General features: G+C 41.2%; 1 protein-coding gene across 1 annotated transcript in view; it reads right to left on the bottom strand.

The window, feature by feature from the left end:
- LOC138173541 (alpha-protein kinase 2-like) overlaps positions 1-21,452 on the bottom strand; it is a 168,856-nt gene that overhangs the window by 27,167 nt on the left and 120,237 nt on the right. The window contains 2 exon segments of the mRNA XM_069103579.1: positions 11,984-12,032; positions 18,636-18,853. Coding sequence (XP_068959680.1) covers positions 11,984-12,032; positions 18,636-18,853 — 267 coding nt within the window.

Below are 21,452 nucleotides of genomic sequence, written 5' to 3'. Positions count from 1 at the left end.
TGGACAAAACAAAAACAAAAATAGACCTAATTATAAGAGATAATCAAGGAAACTACTTTTTGCTAAAGAATACCATAGACAATGAAGTAATAAAATTTTTAAAGGAAATTTCTCTGATAAAGGACTCATTTCTCAAATATGTAGGGAACTGAGTCAAATTTGTTAAAATAAGAGTCATCTCCCAATTGATAAATGGTCAAAGGATATGAAGAAATCAAGTTATCTACATTCATATGAAAAAATACCCTAAATCACTATTGATTAGAGATAGGCAAATTAGGACTCTGAGGTACCACCTCACACCTATCAGAAATGACAAATGCTAGAGGGGGTGAAAGAAAATAAACTGTTGTGGATTAGTGAACTGGTCCAACTATTCTGGAGAACAATCTAGAACTATGCCCAAAGGACTATAAAACTGTGCATACTCTTTGATCCAACAATACTGCTAGTAGGACTATCCTCACAAAGATAGCAAAATAAAAGGAAAGGGACCTGTAGGTACAGAAATACTTATAGTAGCTCTTTTTGTGGTGGCAAAGAATTGGAAATTGGGGGTATGCTCACCAATCGGGGAATGGCTAAACAAGTTGTGGCATATGATTCTGACAGAATATTATTGTGCTATGGGAAATGACAAGAGGGTGGTTTCAGAAACAAAACAAAACAAAACAAACATGGCAAGACCTACATGAACTAATACAAAGGGAAGTAAGAAGAACCAGGGGATCATGGTGCACAGTAAAATGGCAACGTTGTAATGATGATCAACTGGGAAAGACTTGGTCACTGATCAATACAGAGATCTAAGACAATTCCAAGGGTCTTATAAAGAGAAAATGGTGTCCACCTCCAGAAAGAACTGATGAACTCTGAGTGCAAATTAAATGTAATTTTCTTTCTTTTTGCTTTTTTTTGTGATATGGCTAATATGGAAATGTTTTAGATGATTCCATATGTACAACTGATATATTATTTGCCTTCTCAGTGGGCAGGGGTGGGATGGGAAGGAGGGAAAGAATCTGAAATTCAAAATTTAAAAAAAAGTGTTAAAAATAAATAAATGTTCTAAAAAGTGAAAAAAAAACCCACACTATACAGAGTAGCAGTCTGTACTGGGAAGATGATGGTTTACCCCCCTAGGGAACAGCTCTTTTATTCTTTCAACTTGTTTCATATCTTTTATGCTCTGAATAACCTGTGAGAGTCACCAATGTTAGAAATAGGGGAAAAAAAGGTGTTTGTAGACATTATTTTCTCATCTGTAAAATAAAAGGCCATCAGCAGTTGATTTCTAAAACTCCTTCTAGTTCTGACATTCTATGAGGATGACTTCTCACAGTGATCATCAAGCAGCAGTCCAACTGGTAAGGAAAAAAAGGATCAGCTAGAAACTTAGTATTCTAGGAAAATAATAAATGTGTGGCACCAGTACCCCCAGCCTCAAGAACTCCATGCTCACCTACTGGAGTCCTGTTTGTATGACTTCCAAAGAGCCTTTTGTCAGTGATCTAAGATCCCTGAGCTCTTGATGAAAGTGCCAAATTCAGAGTATTATATTCAGTTCTGGGCGTCACATTTTAAAACTGAACAGTATCATATGGTCAGCATCCCTTGTGGAGATCAGTGGGAGAAAAAGGGGATAGTTAGCCTGGAGGAGAGAAGCCTTAGGGTGGATGTGACAATAGTTAGAGGGCTGTCATATACACGGAGGAGGGAGGTAACTTGTTCTGCCTCCCCCCAGAAGGCAACATTAAAAACAATTTGTGTAGTCAAATCTGTTTGATATAAAAATGTAAAAAAAAAAAAAACTCCCTTAAAAAAAGTAACTAAGCTGTGTCTTTAAGTGCATTGGGCTGTTGTAGGAGGTAGTGGGTTGATACTAAAAGTCTTTAAGCAGGGTCTGGACAACCTCTTGTCAGGGATGTCATCAAGGGGATTCTGTCAGGTATGATCTCTGAGGTCCTTAAAGCTTTGAAGTTCTGTGGTTCCATCAGTTGGGGCTCTGGAGATATTAAATGTCTTGCCTGCTGTTCTATATCCCTCTGAGGATCAGAGTCAAGCAAACAATGTATGTTTTGGCCTTTTCCCTCTGTCCTCAAGTCTAATAACTGGCCCAGACTGCCTCCATGGAAACCAAACCTAGCACACTGTCTCCCTACAGTCACCGTGGAAGAATAAAAGCCGGGTACTAAAAATATCCTCATTTTTCAGAAAAGTGAGAGAAGATGGAGAGAGCCTCTGTCACAGAAGGCTGACTAATCAAGCAACCAGCCATCCAGGTGCTAGCTGGGTGACGTGGTTTCTGCTACTGCTGCAAACTTCTAAAGGTCATGGAGCTAACTTTCCACAGCAGTGGAAGAGTCACATTTAAACAAAGAATATTTCAGTGACAAAGTGAGGAGCCATACAAATTAAGCCATAATGAGTCTACAACAGTGTGGTCAACTGTTGAGAGCTTAAAAAAAAAAGCCATTAATTCCTGGCCCAAGAATTCTTAGGATTGCATGGAGTGCGGATAAATTCATTTGTTGGGTTATCGGCCAAACATTATTGCAATCTGAGCAATGCGATTCTTCTGGCACTTGGTTCTTATCATGTGGATTGTTAAGCTAAACTCTTTCGAGTGGTTGTGAATCTCATTTAGGAGGCTCTCTGGTTTTCCTGGTGCTTTATACAATCCCCACAACGTCACCTGAAAACAGAAGCATCCGGAGGACCTCGTTCATTTGGACTCAGTGCTGATTATACTCCATGACACTGGCAAATGGCTCTGGCACACATACCGTGCAAGCAGGATAAAAGCCTCTTTTTCTGTGTTTTTTTTTTCTAGAAATATTAAGAAATGATTCTTTTTCTCTAGCCAAAAAACCTTTTCCAGACATTTCCTTTTAGGAAAGTTGGTAGAACAAAAATTAAAACCTTTTCAGGGGAAATAGATTAAAAGTGTTAAGTAAACTTAATTCATGTCTTGTTTTAGATCACTGGCTTTCCCTACCCTTCAAAGTGATTGGGCTATTGACCCACCTAAAGTCAATCTCCTCTTTATCTATATCTTGAAGAGATTGGTGCTATGACCCACTCTTCTCCATTAAAAAAGACCCCCTTTGGGGTCTTCTTGGCAAAGTTACTGGAGTGGTTTGCCATTCTTTTTCTCCATCTCATTTTACAGATGAGGAACTGAAGCAAACAGGGTTAAGTGACTTACCCAGGGTCACACAGTTACTAAGTGTCTGAGGTCAGATTTGAAATCAGAGAGATGAGTCTTCCTAATTCCAAGTCTAGTACTCTATACACCACACCACCTAGCGCTCCTCAAAAGGTATCGGTCTCTGATTACTCTAGGAGAACACTTGAAGGTAGTTAACGATGAAGGAACTAACTAGTGACAATTATTTTGGAATGTTAACCCAAAGCTGTATTTTTGCTTGTTTAATATTCTTCGAGTCATCTTGGAGTAGAGAATTGGGTCCAAGGCAACGAGGGGTTGATGTCAGTTTGGACATTTTTCTTTCTAGATTAGGAACGCTCAGATTTAAGATGAGGTTGAATTCAACAAAATTGTTTCTCTCAGATTTGTGCCTAAAATGAGTGGTATAGAATCAACATTTCCCCCCTGGGCACTATAGCTCACTGTTTTATACTTCTTATGTATAGCCCTTTACTCAATGAAAATGAAATGGAGGTTGCAGGTTGGGGGCCAGAGTCTGACATGAAGGTAATCATTATCCATTGAACTTAGATCTCTTCCCCTAAGCACTAGGGTTTTATTCATTAGAGACCATCAAGTCAGTTTTCCTATTGTATTCTCTTCTCTAGTTCCTTTGGCCTCTCATTCTCCATGGGCTACTTTTTGCCCTCAAATAGGTGCCTAACACGTGTATGTATATGTACACATGCACAACACATGTAACAACATACATAGGCTATAATATATGTGTATATATACACATGTATACATATATTACATATATAAATAAAAATTTTATTTTGTGGTGGGTGAAAGATGAAATGTCTGAGGAAATAAAATATTCCATTGTTTGAACCTAACCCTGAATGGGTACAAAGCTAGACTACCTCTACTTGCTGCTTTGAGACCCTCAACTAAGGACCTAGGTTTGCTAACCAGAAACCCAGTCAGGTCCAAAGACTGATGCAAGGAATTTTCTTATAATTGTCCATCTCAAGCAACCTATATGTCTTACCAGAAAACTGGACCTATCCTGATCAATAAGTTATTGTTTCAATGTTCTTTTGCTTGTTTTACAGACACTAGGGGGGAGTGGGACACCTCTCTTTCTCATTTCTAGGAATTGCACCTGTTCACTCTCTCTCTCCCAACTTAGAAAGTCCCTAATCTTTCCTCCATTTAGAAATCAGATCACCTACTGTTTCCTGGTTAATTGTTTCCTTTTAATTAATTGCTTTTATTTGATTGTTTTAAAAAATGTATAAAAATCTGTCTCCCCCTGTACTGAGTCTAGTCCCAAAGCTGAGGAAAGCTAATGGTCCTGATTTTTTGGGCAATCAGTATGCATTGCTTAAATCAATACATTTGGAAGCTCAAACCTTTGTTTTCTCAGTTATTTCATCTTTCACCCACCATAGTTTGCCCTGCTACCCCTTTCTAGCTGTCATCCATCCTCTTTTCTTTCACTATCAAGCTTCTTGAACATAGATTGTTTCCACTGTCTATCCTCCCTCTCCATCTTAAACACTCAGTTAAAAGTGGTTTCTGCAAGGTTATCAGTGACCTTCCTGTATTGGGAATCATGTGCTCAATCCTTATGTTCACCAACCGTTATGAAAGATCTGACGTTCTTAGCCATGTTCTCCTTCTTGACATACACTGTCCTTAGTTGCCATAAACCTGTATTTCCCTCAGTTCTCCAGCTCTCTTACAGCTCTTGGTCTCCTCTGATGGTTTCTCTTTTCCTTTTCCCCTTGCTGGAGGATGTCCCCAATTTCTGTCCTCATCCCTTTGTTTTTATCATTCTATACACATAAGTCAAAGATAAGTCAGAAACTGAAGATGTCTGGCTGGGATTTCTGAAGACCAGTGAGAGTATTCAGCCACAGTGACAGCTAGTAGAGAGAACTCCAGCACCCTCAGCTCAATACAACGGAACAAAACCTCATCCTCACCAAAAAGCCAATCTGAAACCTTGGGGTTAAGTTCCAACGGCAACTACCACTGTCGTTCCCACTTCCTGCAGGGTGCCAGACAGTTTTAGAGCAGGGGAGACGGAAACCTTTGGCCACAAACAACTCCAGTGACTTTGCTAGCAAGACCAGTGCTGTGCAAAATAATAAAATTGATAAAAGGTAGCATGGTACAGCATATAGAAGGCTGGCCTTGTGGTCAGCAAGACCCAGATTCTAGTCCTTCCTCTGACACATGCAAACTGAATGTCTCTGGACAAGTCATTTAACTTCTCAAAGCCACAGACATCATTCCAAGACTAGGGCTTATAGATCAGTTGCTGAGCTTCTTGGTGGGGAGAATTTCCCATACTGGAAGTGCCTCACTGATGAAATCTCAGGCCTAGACAAATAATAATGATAATAATAACAATAACAATAGTAGTAGTAGCTAGAATTTATATAGTACTTTAAGTTTTTTAAAGAGTTTTAAGTATATTACCTCATTTGAACCTCACCAGAACCCAGTGAGTTAGGTGCTATTGTTATACAAATTTTACAGACAAGGAAACAGGCTGAGATATGTTAAGTGACTTGTCCAGGGTCACATAGCTAGTAACTGAGGAAGGCTTCAAACTCAGGTCTTCCAGATACTGAATAGAGTACTCCCTTCATTATGACACCTAGCTGCCTAAAGTAAAATTTAAATAAAAACATTTTTCCCCCTTCCCACCTCCACCCGTCGTCCTTTGGTGCCTTCTCTCTAAAAGATGTCCATTACGCAAGTGCTGCCCACAACTTTCCACGGGGGGACCCTACCTGAGGCTGCTCTTGTCACATATCTCCCATGTTCCTAACATGGCTTTCCTCTTGCATCAGACCTTTTGTATCTTTCATCAGGATTGATTGGATAACCTAGTCACATAAAGTCTTCACCTAGTCAAAATGGGATTCATTAAAACTAACCCTGCCATCGCACTTTACATACATTATCTCATACAAGCCTTCCAACAAGGTGTCAGGTAACTTTTTTCATCGTTTTTCAGTCCTCTGAGTCTTTTTGACTGGTGGTGTGTGTGTGTGTGGGGGGGGGGTCTTAGCAAAGATGCTGGAATGGCTTGCCATTTCCTTCTCCAGCTCATTTTACAAGATGAGGAAACTGAAAGAAACAGGGCTAAGTGATTTGCCCAGGGTCACACAACTAGTAAGTGCCTGAGGCTAAATTTGAACTCAGATCTTCTTGACTTATGCCTGGCACTCTATGCACTACACCACCCAGCTGCCCAGTTAGGTAGCTTATCCAGAGATAATTCCCATTTTACAGATGAAAGCTAGAAGAATTAAGTGACTTGAACCCACCATCCCATAGCCAGCAAGTGTCTTAGGTTGTGAACCCAGGATTTCCTGATACCAAGGTCAGTAGGTTAACCACTGGACTGCCTCTCAGAAGGAGCTAATGGGTGGGGATTTCAGGCTCTTAGAGTAGCTATTTTGTGGTAATGGCTTATTTCCTAAGTCCTCTCTATTCACACTGCATCTATGCTATACAGCCTTAGGTCTGCCTATAGCAATCTGGAGCTACCCAGCAGATGCCTGCAGCAGCCAGTTAATAGGAAAACTGTCCAGCCTCCTGGAGCCTGAGGAAAGAGACAAAGATCAGGGAGCCTAGTTCCAGAATCACATTCTGTTTTCTCTTCATGGGGAATATAGGCTGGCTCCAGGAACCAGCAATTAGTCCATTCCAGATCCTCTTTTCTGATCATTAGAACTAATTTCCTGCACTTAACAAGTTAATTTCCCTGCTTCCCCTAGAAAATCTTTGGTCAGCAAGACCCAGATTCTAGTCCTTCCTCTAACACATGCAAACTGAATGTCTCTGGACAAGTCATTTAACTTCTCAAAGCCACAGACATCATTCCATGACTAGGGGTTATAGATCAGTTGCTGAGCTTCTTGGTGGGGAGAATTTCCCATACTGGAAGTGCCACTAGAAATCTTTGATTTCTAAATGTGCCATGAGTACTGAGGGGCCATCCCTGCCCTCCTCCATTTCACTTGCCATTGTGAGTTCTGAGGCTCGGGCAGTGCTACTTGCCTCGGTAGGTCCAGAATGCAACATTTGTTCTGCAAAGGCAGAATGATGAAAGGAACTCGGGCTTGGCAGCCATTGCAAACCTAATTCAAGCCATTCTATTATTATTATGGTTTGTGATACTGGGGTTGGGGGAGGAGACTGTGTCAGTGCTTTCTTTCTCAAGGGAACCATCTGAACCCTACTTCTGTAACTTCAGAGCATGGGGGCCCCCATCTCCCCACATTAGGGCTCCATCTGTTATTCAGCACCCAGGGTCTTAGGAGTTTAATTTTGACATCTGACAAATGCCATGAATCATTTATCCCCATCGTCATCATGTCTGGGGATAGGAAAGCAAGAATTAGCTCAGCTGGTTCCGGCAGCTATCCAGAAGAAGGAGTGCCCTTCTTTGCTCTTGTCTCTTATTCTGGCTCAGCACTTCTGAGTGAGGGAGAACTGTATTCCATACACTTTCCTTTGTTCTAGTTAAATCTAGAGATGGGCATGGACATTAAAAAAAATTGTAATTAAATTGTTGACTGGTGCCCTCTGCTGGCTGAATTTTTAACTTTCACCTCCAGGCTGTATAACAGATCAAGACATTTCTTTGCATCTGTCCTCTGTTTCTTTTCTACAGGATCAATAGGAAATAAATTAAAAGTCACAATACCTTCGCACACCCTTTTCAATGGTGGTTACTTTTATTTTTGCTTGCTTGTTCGAAGGCAACTATTATTTGCATGATTCCAAGCACCCGCTATGAAATTAGCTGCTTTTTCCCTCTTGGAAGGCATCCCTTTCAGAGCATTTCATGTTGGCTGAGGAATTTTCAATCAGAAAAAAAGAATGCGTAGCACTAGAGCCAGCAGATTGAATCTCTCTAACAAGGAGAGGCTGACGACAAGTCAATGGCTAAAGAGATGTCAAGACAATTCAATTTGTTAGAGTTTCTGACTAACCACTTGGAACTTTTCTTCCACCTTTGCTGAAAGATAAATGGTGTTGGGAGATACACACATACATACATAACGCACACATACATATACACATACATAACATACACATGCAATACATACATAGACACACATATATACATATATGTGTATGTGAATGACATGCTTTTAAGCATAATAATATCTTGTTTCCCAGAAGAAATATCACATATTTCTGTTTTGAGAGTAATATTAGGGGGGAGGGGAGTAGAGTTTTATCATCAAACAAATGAAAAATCTGTGATACTTTACCCATCTCCTTTTAGGAAGCTCATGAATAACCAAGTCAACATCTCTGGAATCCATTAGCTTAATTAAGGCATGACTATAGTACAAATTGCATTTATGAGAAGTTGGGGTATTCTGATAGTATGGCATCACAAGGCAGTGTGAAGCCTCTTCTCTAATGTAGGCTGTATGTGAGAGAAATGAGAGGTAGCTTGGCAGAGTGGGAAGATCTAGGCTTGCTTCAGAACCATGATTTAAACAAGCCCCCTCTCTTACTAATATGAATTAAAAAATCAATTCTGCCACCTCCAAGAAACCAAAATCTGCCATGAACAAACACAAAGCCATTTCTGCGCCCAGCTCCATCAATCATCCCATTCAGCAGTCGCCACATTTCCCCCATCAGCTGTTTTGTATGGTAGCAGAACTGTTCATCCTTGGAAATAATTCAAATGTGAGTTTGACACTGGATTTTTTTTCTGCTTTGGTGAAAATGGGAGTGGGGGGGGAGGAGGCACTATTTATAGTTTAATCTATGCATAATTTTTTAAAAAATGGTTGTACAAAGTGTCTTGGGTTTGTCAAGACTATGATTCAAATTCCACCCCTGTCATTTGTTACCTGTGTGACCCTGGACGAGTTCCCCACCTTGGGTCTTAGCTCTCTGGTTGGGTACCAACATCTGTAGGGGGCAAGAAATAAATTTATGGTCTTTTGGCAGTTCTCTTTTGTTTCTCTTATAGACAAAGATGTCTATTATCGGTAACAAAATAAATCAAAATTGTTGCAGTCTCTGAAGGTGTGCAGAGAGTCTCCCATTCGTATGCTTTCATGCGTTCTAATCAGGTTATTAGATGATCTGTCCGCCTCCATGGACAAATCTTGTCTATGGGTTACGCCCCCTTTCATGTTATACATGCCCTGGGGCTACCCATAGGACATATTTCTAAGCCCTAGCCTAGCCTGTTGCCCCCTATTGTTAGCATCCAACTCTACCCCTGTCTGCTAGGAGTGAACTGGGCATGTCCTCCCTGGTGGGAGCCACTGCAAAGGTGATGAAGAAACTTGTTAAGTTGAATTTCTATGTACACCTTGTCTTCTGGCACTGCTCGGTCAAATGTTTTCAGCCTGATCCCTGTTATGCTAAGTTCTTTCCCCCTTTTTATTTTCCCTTTGCCTTATGGTTCTCTCCTCTCACCACTTCTCCCTTCCAGTGAATCCTGGAATCAAATTTAAATCTCCTTCGATTCATTCTTTTGTTTTGTTTTTCTACTTGGGGTTTCAAGAGAGCCATCTCATAACAAATTTCTATTGCAAAGAGTTGACAATCGGCTTTTCTGTTTCTCTGGCAACTTCTTTTGCACTGGGAATTAGAAGTGGAATTTAGACCTGATCCTTCCACTGTGTGACTTTGGACAAGTCGCCTCCCCTCTCTGGGCCTGAATTTCTTTATCTGATGGGTTAGGCCAGATGATTTCTAAGGTCTCTTTCACCTCTAATATTCTCTGTAAAACCTGATCACATTCTTCCTCGGCTCAGTATCTCCCTTCTTGATCTCATTCTATATAATAGAGCAGAAACTGCAAAGTGTTAGTGACCAGGCAGGCAGAGAATGGGCAGACAGAGTATGCTCCAGCCTTCCCAGATAGAGAACCTGTTTCCAACAGAATCACACCAGCCCTTCACTCATTACAACCCAACTCTATCCCTACCTTTCCTCTTCAGAGTCAGGCATTAGCCTCTTAGGGCAGTTATAACCTAATCCCGATGCCAATGGGTGTCATTGGGAAAATGCTGGGGCATACCCCACCAAGATCTTTTTTAACTGGTCAAAAAATGTGGGCACATGAGTAACCTTTAGATTGCTGTGTAGCCACCATCTTTAATGGTCCTTAGGCTGTTGTGCCTGTCCAGTCCAGTGACCTTAACAGCTTCACACAAAATCAGTTTTTTTCTTTAATTTCCTTAATTTCCCAGATTGTTTTTTCCTTAAACTGGAAGGGGGCGGGGTGGGAGGAGAAAGGGGGAAGCGAAGCAGTGATTCTGGCCCTCCAAGAGTTTGGATTCCTCAGAGCTATGTTACATATTTCTAGAACAGCTGCTAAATGATTAACTACTATCCCAAAGCATTGCAGCTTTTGGTTTGTGGGGTTTTTGTTCATTTTTTTTTTTGCTTTTTGGAGGGCAATTGGGGTTAAGTGACTTGCCCAAGGTCACATGGCTAGTTTTTGTGTTAAGTGTCTGAGGTCACATTTGAACTCAGGTCCTCCTGACTCCAGGGGCGGTGCTTTATTCACTGAGCCCCTAGTCACCCCCCCCACCCCATGTTTTTGATTTTGTCTTATTATTGAAAAAGGTTAAGGAAATTCTAAAGGATTCTCTAGTCTGTATCTGTGGCTCTAAATGGTAGGATATATTTCCTACTCTGACGTCTGGACAGAGACTGTTCTAAAAAGGCAGAGATGTACATTTGGGGCTTGTACAAGGAATGCCTTCCTCCCTCCCCCCAACCTCATGTATCATCAACCTGACCACAAAGGTACAATGACAACAACCTATCTGGAGCCAAAAAATGCCGGCTGCCCTCCAGTCTAGTAGTTTTTCTGAAGAAAAATCTGCAGTATTTTTTTCTCTTTTTGGGGGGGAGGGAAGGCAGAAGGAGAAGAGAGGGAGCACCTGATCTAAGTTATAACCCAGAAACCCAAGTGCACTTGGATTCCTTCTCACAGGTCCTCAAGAAATATGGGTGGATGGATTTTGCTGGTTCAGGGTAAGGAGGGTTCCATTTTTTATTCTCTTTCAAGTTTATCTTCATGTTCTCATCTTCTACCATGGCCAAATAGCAACACTGTAGCCAAAGAATGCTCAGCTACCTATAAATCTCAAATACAAAAATATTTTAGAGAAGACAGGGAGGAAAGCCCACCCTAGCCCACCCCCAGCCCCAAGGCCACTCTATTTTTACCTTCTTTTCTGCAAGAGCACAATAACAACCTATGTGGAAGGACAAGGTTGGGGGCAGAAGGGAGTGAGAAGAGGGAAAAGGGGACTGATTAATATTTTCACAGCTATAAAAATCGACTTTCTTAATATTGTCAGCTAAAGACTAAATTCATTGCACTCACTTGACTGCAAAAGAAAATATTTCTTAGACGATTCCTTTTTTTTTTACACTTTGAAGAGAGGGCCAATTTTTAACAATGCTGGAAAAAGAAATCTTAGAAAACCAAAGTGTACATGTGAACAGGAAAACAATGGTACCTTTATTTATTTCAAGATAAAACTGTTAGGAGTTAATCCTAAAACAAATATGCAATACACTTTAAAAAAAAAGTAGACAGCAAATGTGTTTTACTTAAAAATATTATTTCCATAAATAATTGATAGAAATGAGAGAGGTGAATTGAAATTACACTAAGAATATTTGCCTTTCAAAGTTAGGACAAGAGACCAATATTACACATGCCAGTCTCTGTGGTGTTTGCCCAGTAAGGCATTGGGAATACAATGCAAAAGCATATGCAGTTGGATTTCTTTTTCCACTCACCCTTTCGCCAATGTTGCTATGCCAACGTCAGTTAACTTCATTCCTACACCTACAGGAAAAGAGAGGAAAGACGGCCTGAGATACCATGAGCTTCTCAGAAGAGAAATCAGCAATCCACTACAGATGGGCACTACTGATGCTTCTAATTTCATTTCATAAAGTCATTTCCCTTCTTGTGTAAGGGAGTTCATTTTCCACCCTGGCTTCCTCTGCTTGAGGCTGCTTTCTCTGGGCAGGTGACAGCTAGCCTTTTAGAAATGTACTGACTGTTAAGTGAATGATAATGAATGCCAGGCCTTTGACACGGCACTAATGAGGAACTCAGGCTGCACATCCGGAGGACAGGAGATTCATGTCTTATGTAAATAAATCCCTGTGGCATGAACATCACGACAATAGAGGGCCTTTCATAGCCCTGAGAAATGGCATTCCAGGTCTGAGCTGCCCCTTGTGCCAACACTGCCAGTCAGGGGCTTCTTTCTGTTCTTCCAGTTACATTCCATGGAATTGGTCTGGGCCTCCTCTACCCTTTTCCCAGGCACTCTCTCCGAGGAGATGCATATGGGGCTCTTTGGCTCTTGCTAAGAGACCTGAGTCCAATTAAATATTGAAAATGGGAGCTCTTAGATGGCAGAAGATACTGAGAGGAGGAGACAGCAGGACTCACGGAAGCAAATCCCACTAGTGGAGGAAATGAGGGCATTCCTTCAGATACTGAGTGTCAGCTTTATCAGATGGTGAGAACGGAATGAGCAGAAAATTGCTTTGCAGAGGAAAGGTGCTGTTATTATACCCCTGCTAAGGGGACGCCTTCCTCCTCCTGCTTTGCTGCAGTATTAGGATAAGAACTCTGGTTCCCCTAATATTGCTTGAGTGCTGCAGGAGTCACAGGAGGGGAGGGAGGCAGCCTGTAGCATCTCTCTTTTCTTAATTATTGAGTATAATTTCCCAAATGCCTTTCCTGTGTCTCCTTGACTAGATCAAGCACAGATGTAGCTTCTATTCTGGGCTCCATTCTCAGTTTCTCCATTCTCTTAGCCCACCACGATCTCTGGTTTAAAATCTGCAGTTTGACCTTTGGTAGGGATGCAGAGATGGGCCAGCCTCCCCAGCCCCCACTCTGCCAGCCATGCCTAATGTTTGTGTCTGCCCCATGCCTACATTTCAGTTCTGGGAGGACAAAGACTGTGAATCCTGAATCAGACCCTGTTCTAATGCTCATGTTTCCATGGAAAAAGATTTTGGGGGTGTGTCAGTTTAGGTCAGTGATGATGGAGCTAGCTTTCTCTATACACCTGCCCCTGGATTTGAGTCAGCAGTATCATTTAAGAATTGTGAGCCCTGGGGCAAGCCCCTTTACATCAAAGGGCCTCAATTTCCTCATCTCTAAAGCCTAGATAATCCTACCTAAATTTTTGACCCTTATAGAGTTTTTATGAGAATCAGAAAATAGTGTTGTATAGTGGATATTTGACTGGGTTTTTTTTTTTGCTTTATTTTGTTTTGTTTTTGTTTTCCCCAGAGGAAATTCCCTCTGTCAACTAGGATTAGCATCTATTTTATCATTTACAATCATAGAGAATTGGCAGGGGACACTAGAGGTCAGACTCATCCAGGGTCGCACAGTCAATGTATATACAAGGTAAGACTTAATCCCAGGTCATAATGACTCTGAAGCCAGCCTTCTATCCACTTATTCCCTATTGTAAGGACCAAAAATAAAGGAATATATGTGAAAGCATAGTAAATTGCTACAGAGAAAGGGCCTGGACCTGTGATTTCCTTAGTGCTGGGAACACCCAGATGGGGAAACTCCCTCCATTAAAGTAGGTCTCCATTATCTCTTCAACTGGTAGTTTTAAAGGGTTACCTGGGGCCCCAAGAGATTCAATAACCTGCTCAATGTCACATATCCTGTGTTGAAATTAAGATATTAAGACTCTGAGGCCAACTCTATCCACTGCACCCATTTCTTTCTCTCACACGTTGCTATTCTAGCTTAATATACTATTATTATGACACCTATTGGTATCAGGTAATCATTTATCTACGATATTATAGACAATTCTTGTTCAAGTATGGTTTGGAGTAGACAGCTGTTGAGAGGTGTCCCCCCACCCTGAATCTTGACTCTGCCTCTGTGTTCCTCCAGACCCCATCAATCAAAAGCACATATTATGTGACTCTATGGGCCACGAAGGGCACTCAGTGCAGAGGATAGAAGTACAAAAGTGAAAGAATCCTTGCTGCTCAAGACCTTCCATTCTATTAGGTAAGTATGTATACGTATAAAGAAATAGAAAGTGTATACACATTTTGGGGGGGAGGGGGGAAGCAAAAGGTCAGGGAGCCTAGGGTGCCTTTATTTCCCTGACCCCCATCAGGCAGGAAGCAGACTGAGCACCAAAGCCCCAAGCAGCAGGGCCTGTGTGGAGCCCAGCAGCCTGGGACATTTTTCTTTTCAGTCTGGTTAGTCAGACAGAAGCTCTTACTCTTGTTTTTCTGCTTTGAACCAAAGAGCTAAATTAGAAATGGCACTTTAGTGGAAGGCAATGAGCATTTCTGAAAGTGTTTTCCACAGTTGAGAGCTAATTCATCTCTATTCTGGCACTGTTCACCACCAAGACACACACAGAAACACATCATGGGGCTTGAATAATAGGGCCTATTTAAAAAAATAAAAATAAAAATCTCTCCTTGCAGGGCTTTCTTCATGGCACATGTGAAATATATTTTAAAATCACAAAATGCATTTTCTGAAGCTGCTTAAGTTTCTTTCTCTCCTAATCACTTGGCAGAAGGTCCTCTAAGCCAGGCTGTCCTTCTCTGCTCTTCCCCCCCATTACCAGACTTCACGGCTGGATTAGAAAAACGAAGAAATGCAATTTTAAAAAACAAAACAGGAACGTGGAGAAAAGAGTTCTCTTTAGCAATGACTGTAATTCAACAAGTTATCAAAATCTTTACAACTTAATATTTTAAATTATAATATGACATCATCGGGACAAATTTGGCATAGCAGTCATTTTGAAGACCCAGAGCTGGAAGGGATCTCACAAGTCATACCATACTTCCTTTATTTTACAGATGAGGGGACTGAGCCCCAGGGTGGTAAAGTGACTTGCCCATGGTCATACAAGTAATAAGCAGCATCTGAACCCAGGTCCTTGGACTCTAGAGCCACTGCACCCCAGTGAAGGGATGGCTGGCTGAAGAAGGGAAATGCTTGGCTTAGCTTTAGGTGACCGATTTCCCTAGTATTTACATTCTTGAGATCTGTTGTTGACAGCATCCTGGAACTTTACTAGTGGCACTTATACATACATACATACATACATACATACATACACATATATTTGCTGGGGGGTGGGGAAGAAGGGAGTTCATTGGGGTGGGGAACTCCCAGAGGAAAATACTCTATCATGGAAGATCAGAGTCTGCTCTGCAATTAACAGTCTTAGAAAATTGCCTCAGGCAGTGAGAAATTAAATGACTTGCCTAGGGTCACACTGCTAGTATGTGTCTGTCAGAGGCAAGACATGAATTCAGGTCCCCATTCTGAATTTTTATCTCCTAGGCCATATCATCTATAAATTCAATTCCCAGGCTTCATTTCTAAGTCTTCCAGGCTACTAGTATCAGTATATCACTAGAGGACCTGAAACCATGTCTTTCTGACTCTGAGGCCAACTCTCCATTCACTATACCACAATGCCTCTCATATTACATATAATAAGGGCCTTTGCATGTAGTATGCAATTAATATTTGTTAAACTAAAAAGAACTGATTCTTTCCATTTTCCATTCTGTTGGGATATGCAATGATCCTTTATTGGAGATCATTCAAACCCCACTGACCATTACTGTTGTCTTCTTCCTTCCTCTACTCCTAACTAAAAATTGGCACACGCATCTTGGTCAGAATAGGTTGGTCTCCATAACTTTGTTCAAGAAAAATAAATTTTTTTTAAAAGAAAAAAGCCATAAAGGTTAAGAGATGAAGAGTTAAAAAGCCAGATTTTTCAGCTCTCCAGCAATGCAGCAGGGAACTATAGCGCTCTTTTCCCTTATTGCATAAGGGACTTTGTAAGTCCAAACTTAAAATCCTTCTAGCTCATAATCCTGGCAATTTGCTCCCAGCTGTTTGCAGGGTATACATTGTAAGTGAGTTGCTCTTGATGACCTGGGCCAGGAGTTACCATTTTGGTTTATTAAGAGCAGATGTTAGGAGTTAGTTAACCCTGACTCGTTCATCAGGGCACCGTCTGTCTTTGTACTTGAGTCTTTCACAGCATCAGTAACTGGAGCATCTGTGGGACAAAATGGTTGCTTTGGATGCCCTTGCGTGTGAGAGCTGCACAGATTGGCTAGCATATGAAGGCATGATCTACTCAGTACAGTGACAACTGAGACAAAGTTGTTTCCACCAGTCCTGGCCCACTTATTTCAGTTTTTAAGATGACTGCTTTGGATTCGATAACTGTAATCTAATCCTCTGTTGTCCAATTATTGCCACTTTCTGGACCACCCAATTGTGTCAAACAAGGAGTCCTTATCTGTCATAGACAGATTTCTGGGGGTCCATGACCTTGGGTGGGAAAAAATTACATCTTTATTTTCACTCATTCCTATTTGAAATTTAGCATTTCCTGATTATTTAAACACATTGTTCTGAGAAAGTTTCTGTAGACTGCTAAAGGAGTGTGTTAATGACACAAAAAAGTGAAGAACCTTTGGTATAGAGCCAGTCTCAGTAAGCAGGAAAGAATATGGGATTGTTTGAAAGATGGATAAAATTATGATGTGCAACTATGCATCCAACAGCAAAAAAGGGCAGGTTTCCTGGCAGGGTTGAGTAAAGGAACACTCTTTTGAAACACCTCACTGGTACCTTAACTGACATATTTCATTTTCCAACCATAATGTAATGTTGTAGTATGGCTGTTTATTGCCAATTGCAAAGAAAAAAAAAAACTATGCAGACAGCTCCAGGCTATAGCTTCATATTTAATGCAAAATTAGTACCACAAAGGGAGAGGAGGGTTAGGGTTAGGGTTAGAACATCAATGGTTGCACAACCAGAATCTAATTAGGAGAGAAAGTCACCTAGGCTCATAAAGGAAGAGGTTTTTTACAGCAGTGATATCTCTCCTGAGAATAATACAACATAACTACCCTCAATGTACTGGTCCTTTGAGGTCATTGGGAAGATCAAGTATTCCCATCCTCTGACGGGGGGGGGGGGGGGGAGCAGGGCAGAGAGAAGAGAAGGAATTCTTTATGAAGAGTTACACCTTGGAAGAGGTATGATCAGATCTGGTAGTACCCAAGACAGCAGGAGGCAATGGAGCAAACCTGAAATGAACTTTACTGGTTAACTGGAAGAGGAAACAGGCTTCTTGTAAGCCTACTGCATCATTATTGAGTTTTATAAATGCAGCAGAGAAAAAAAAATCCATAGGTGTTCCTATACCTTGTGTTCCTAAAAAGCTATGTATAAACTGAACTATCCTTTAAATGCTTTGGGGAAGTTTGATGTTTAAAGGAGTCCTGGTATGACTCCTTTTAGCCTTTGAGGGATGTAGCCATCCCTCAATTATCTAGGGGTTCTTAGCCTGAGATCTACCATGGAAGGATTTCTAGGGGACCATGAATTTATTTATTTTTAAAAAAATGTTTTATTTTTCTTTTTGGAGGGGGGAAGGTAGGACAATTGGGGTTAAGTGACTTGCCCAAGGTCACATGGCTAGTATTTTTGTATGTTGGGTGTCTGAGGCTGGGGACCATGAATTTAGATGGGGAAAATGACATCTTTATTTCTATATGATTGATTTCCTTGGTAACCCTTGGTATTTAATTTTATTCATTTAAGACTATTAGTCTGAGAAGGGATCCAAAACCTCCACTAGCCTGGGAAAGAGGTTCATGATACACATAAAACAAAAAAATAAGAGGGGAGGCCAGGTAGCACAGTGAGTAAGAGCACTGGCTCCAGTGTCAGGATGACCTAGAGATTGAATCCCGGGCTCAGACACTTAGCACCCACCCAGAAACACCTGGCCATGCAACCTTGAGCAAGTTACTTAACCCCGATTGCTTAAAAAAAAAAAAAATAAGAACCCCTGATTTAGAGTAAATGATTATTCTATTTAGCAGGAACAATAACTGTAATCTCTTCTCTACTTCTTTTTTGCCAGATGTTTCACCAAACCTTTTTTTAATTAAAAAAAAAATAAGATGTGCTTATTTTTAATAGTACCACATAGGTAGATTGGTGCCACATGATATGTTGGAAAAAGAATCCCAGCTCTAAGGCTTGCTATATCGCATATGATGATATATCGCACATTACTGAAGCTCCCTGGGACTCAGTTTTCTCATTTATAAAATGAGTGAGTTGGACCTGGACCCATATGGCCCCTTCAAGCTCAAAATCCAGGTGCTTATGAGCCTGGGCTTTGTGTTCTTTCCCCTCCCTCGTTCATCCTCTGGTCAAATTACTTAAGATCATCAGTGAAACAATGAAAAGGTGTTCCTTTCCTCCTCAGAGGAACAGTCTATTCTGGTTAATCAGGAGTGAGCTCTCTTTCTCATTGGCTCATTCTGTTCCCAAGGACACCCTGAGAGGCAGAGCAGGAGCTAGTCTTCTTACCTTGCATATCAGTGACTAGCAGACTGCCACTTGTTTTCTGATACACCCAGTGCTGAAAGGTGCAGCACTTCTGACCAGCTTCTGATTCTCTTCTCAGGAAGTTGATTTCCTTCCCATCCCTGATGGAATACTTCACAAACTCCCCAACCAGCTCCTCCTCCACTGTGGCATAGGGGATGTTATTCTTAGGCCGATGGATAAGAAAGATTGGAATGATCCTGGAGGCAAAGAAAGCAGGGTTACCCATCCAGTCCTCAAGCAGGAAAGAAAGGCTAAGTTGTCTATTAGTTCAGTCTAAGGCTATCACTCAAGAGCTCATCCCTAATGGAAAGGGCTGCTTCATTCAGTTCCACTTTTCTCAGTCAGTCGAGAAAACATTCATTACCCTCTCTCCAAAACTGCTTCCTAGTCAGTCTTGGGACAAGATTTAATTTCTTTAGTTGGGATAAAAGAATAATAATGGGTGGCATTTGTACAGCTCTTTAAAGTTGCTAAAGCATTTCACATGCATTTTTCTCATTTGATCCCTGCATCACCCCTAAGAAGTACAATTGTTATTACCATTTAACAGATGAGGAAACTGAAGTTCAGAGATTAAGTGACTTACTCCTAGTCAAATAGCCAACAAGTGTCCGAGCCAAGATTTAAACCTAGTTCTCTGGAATCTAAATCCAGTATTAAAAAAAACAACAACTAAATTAAGTTGACTTCTTAGATGAATTAAATACCTAGAAATCCCCAAAGGATCTTGTCAACCTATAACTTAAATTAGCAGTCCTCAAACTTTTGATTTCAGAGCCCTTGTACTCTCTTGAAAATTACTGAAGATCCTAAAGAGTTTTTAAAAAATATATATGTGGGTAAAATATCTATAATATTTTCTTAGTATTATTATTAGGAAAATAGTTTTGACCTCATGCACTTACTAAAAGTGATGGGGTACCTGGGATCTAAATCAATTTGTAAAACCAATTTGTGAAACCAGTCTGTGCAGTTGTAACTGCAATTTGTATTGTAAAATTGTAATCTGTGAAATCCCTTTCCCAGCCTCGGCTTTGCCCCTTCCCCCTATCGGCACTCGGCCTAGGCAACACCTTGTGACTCCTTTGTTCTTACTTAATCTCATCTAAACGATCTATGCACTAAAGTCACAAGTTCCTCTCAGTCAGCTCTAACCTTTATCTATGCACTGAGGTCCCTTCCCTTCATCTGGTCAGCCCTGACAATGGCAGCCCTACCCTTTAAAAGTAAAAGCATGTACCCCTTTAAAAGTAAAAGCAGGTCCCCTAAAGGACTCTCACGCACAAGCGTAACAATAAACTTCTACAACTCTCACTCCAATTAAGCCTGAGACCTTGAATTCTTTCCAGACGCTATTGCAGGTTTTCTGTTCTTAGATAAGATCAGAATTCCTGCTGAACCTAGAGGGAGCCATCCCTCAACAAAAGGGTCTTATGGACCCACAAGGATCTCTGGACCACACTTTGTGAACTACTGGTTTGAATCATCTTCTTCACCAAAACTTTTCCCAAGGCTTGCTTCAAACACAAATGGATGCATTCGAATGGTATCTTCCAGTTCTACCCTTGCCTGATCTGGACCACAGACTTCAATGGATGTTCAGATGCTTTACTCCATGATTCTGTCCTGACCTCTCTTCTTTGTTTGCTCTCCACTATCTTTTCATCAGCTCCCATGAATTTAATTATCTTCTCTGCGTAGAAGATTCCCAGATCTCTATATCCAGTCATGAAATACTCCTGTGCTGTAGGCATGCATCTCCAGCTGCCTCATGTACTTCTTGAAATGGATGTCTTGTAGGCATCTTAAACTTAACAGGCCCTCAAAAGAATTCCTGCTCTTTCTCCCCTCTTCTGAATTACCATCCTCCCAGTAACCCAGACTCTAGGTCTCTATCATCATTCTTACTAACCCCACATACACAATCCACTTTTAAATCCCCTCATTCCTGCCTTCATAGCATCTCTCAGACAAGTTCATTTTCTCTCCACTTGTATAACCATAATCCTAGTTCAGGCCCTCATCACCTCTCACTTGTTCTACTGAAATAGCCTTCTAACTTGTCTCCTAGCTCCAAGTCTCTCTTCACTCCAATCCATCCCCACTCACCTGCCAAAAGTGAGAACCAATCACATCAGCCCTATGCACACACACACACACACACACACACACACACACATATACACACATGTTCACTGAGTTCCAGGGGCTCACTATTTACCTCTAGGAAGAAATATAAAGTACTCTGTTTAGAACTTATAGCCCTTAATCCATCTTATACGTCTCCACACACTTCATAATTCAGCAGCATCAGTTTACTTGACGTCCTTGAACATAACATTCTGTTTCCCACTCTCCCCCATGCCTAGAATGCTCTGCCCTCTCACCTCTGCCTCCTGGATTCCTTTGCTTCCTTTAAAATGGAACTCAAGTGATACTGACTACAGGAGGCCTTTCCCAGGCACCCTAGCTACTAATGCCTTTGCCTTTCAGATTGCCTTCCATCTTTGTCACCCACATATGTCACCCACATAGTCACCCACCTATGTACACACTGTCCCTCTCAGTCGAATGTACACTCCTGAGGGCAGGGCCTAATTTTCCCCCCTTTCTTTGTGTCCCTAGTGCCTAACATGGCGCCTGGCAAAAAGCAGCCGTTTAATAAATGTTTGCCAACTGAATAATAAGTTACCTCCCACTGTCCATATGCACTTAGATGGTTATTGAGGCTTTTGAGGTTTATTGAGGTTACTGAGACCGTGATGCTAATGAGGTCAACATCCTGGTCCCCATGTC

This window comes from Petaurus breviceps, unplaced genomic scaffold (assembly GCF_028583685.1).
Source record: "Petaurus breviceps papuanus isolate PSGF00001 unplaced genomic scaffold, PetGlider_PUasm1.0 129, whole genome shotgun sequence".
Classification (NCBI taxonomy): Eukaryota; Metazoa; Chordata; class Mammalia; order Diprotodontia; family Petauridae; genus Petaurus; species Petaurus breviceps.
The sequence above is the reverse complement of the archived record's forward strand: the minus strand, read 5'-3'. Positions and strand labels throughout refer to the sequence as shown.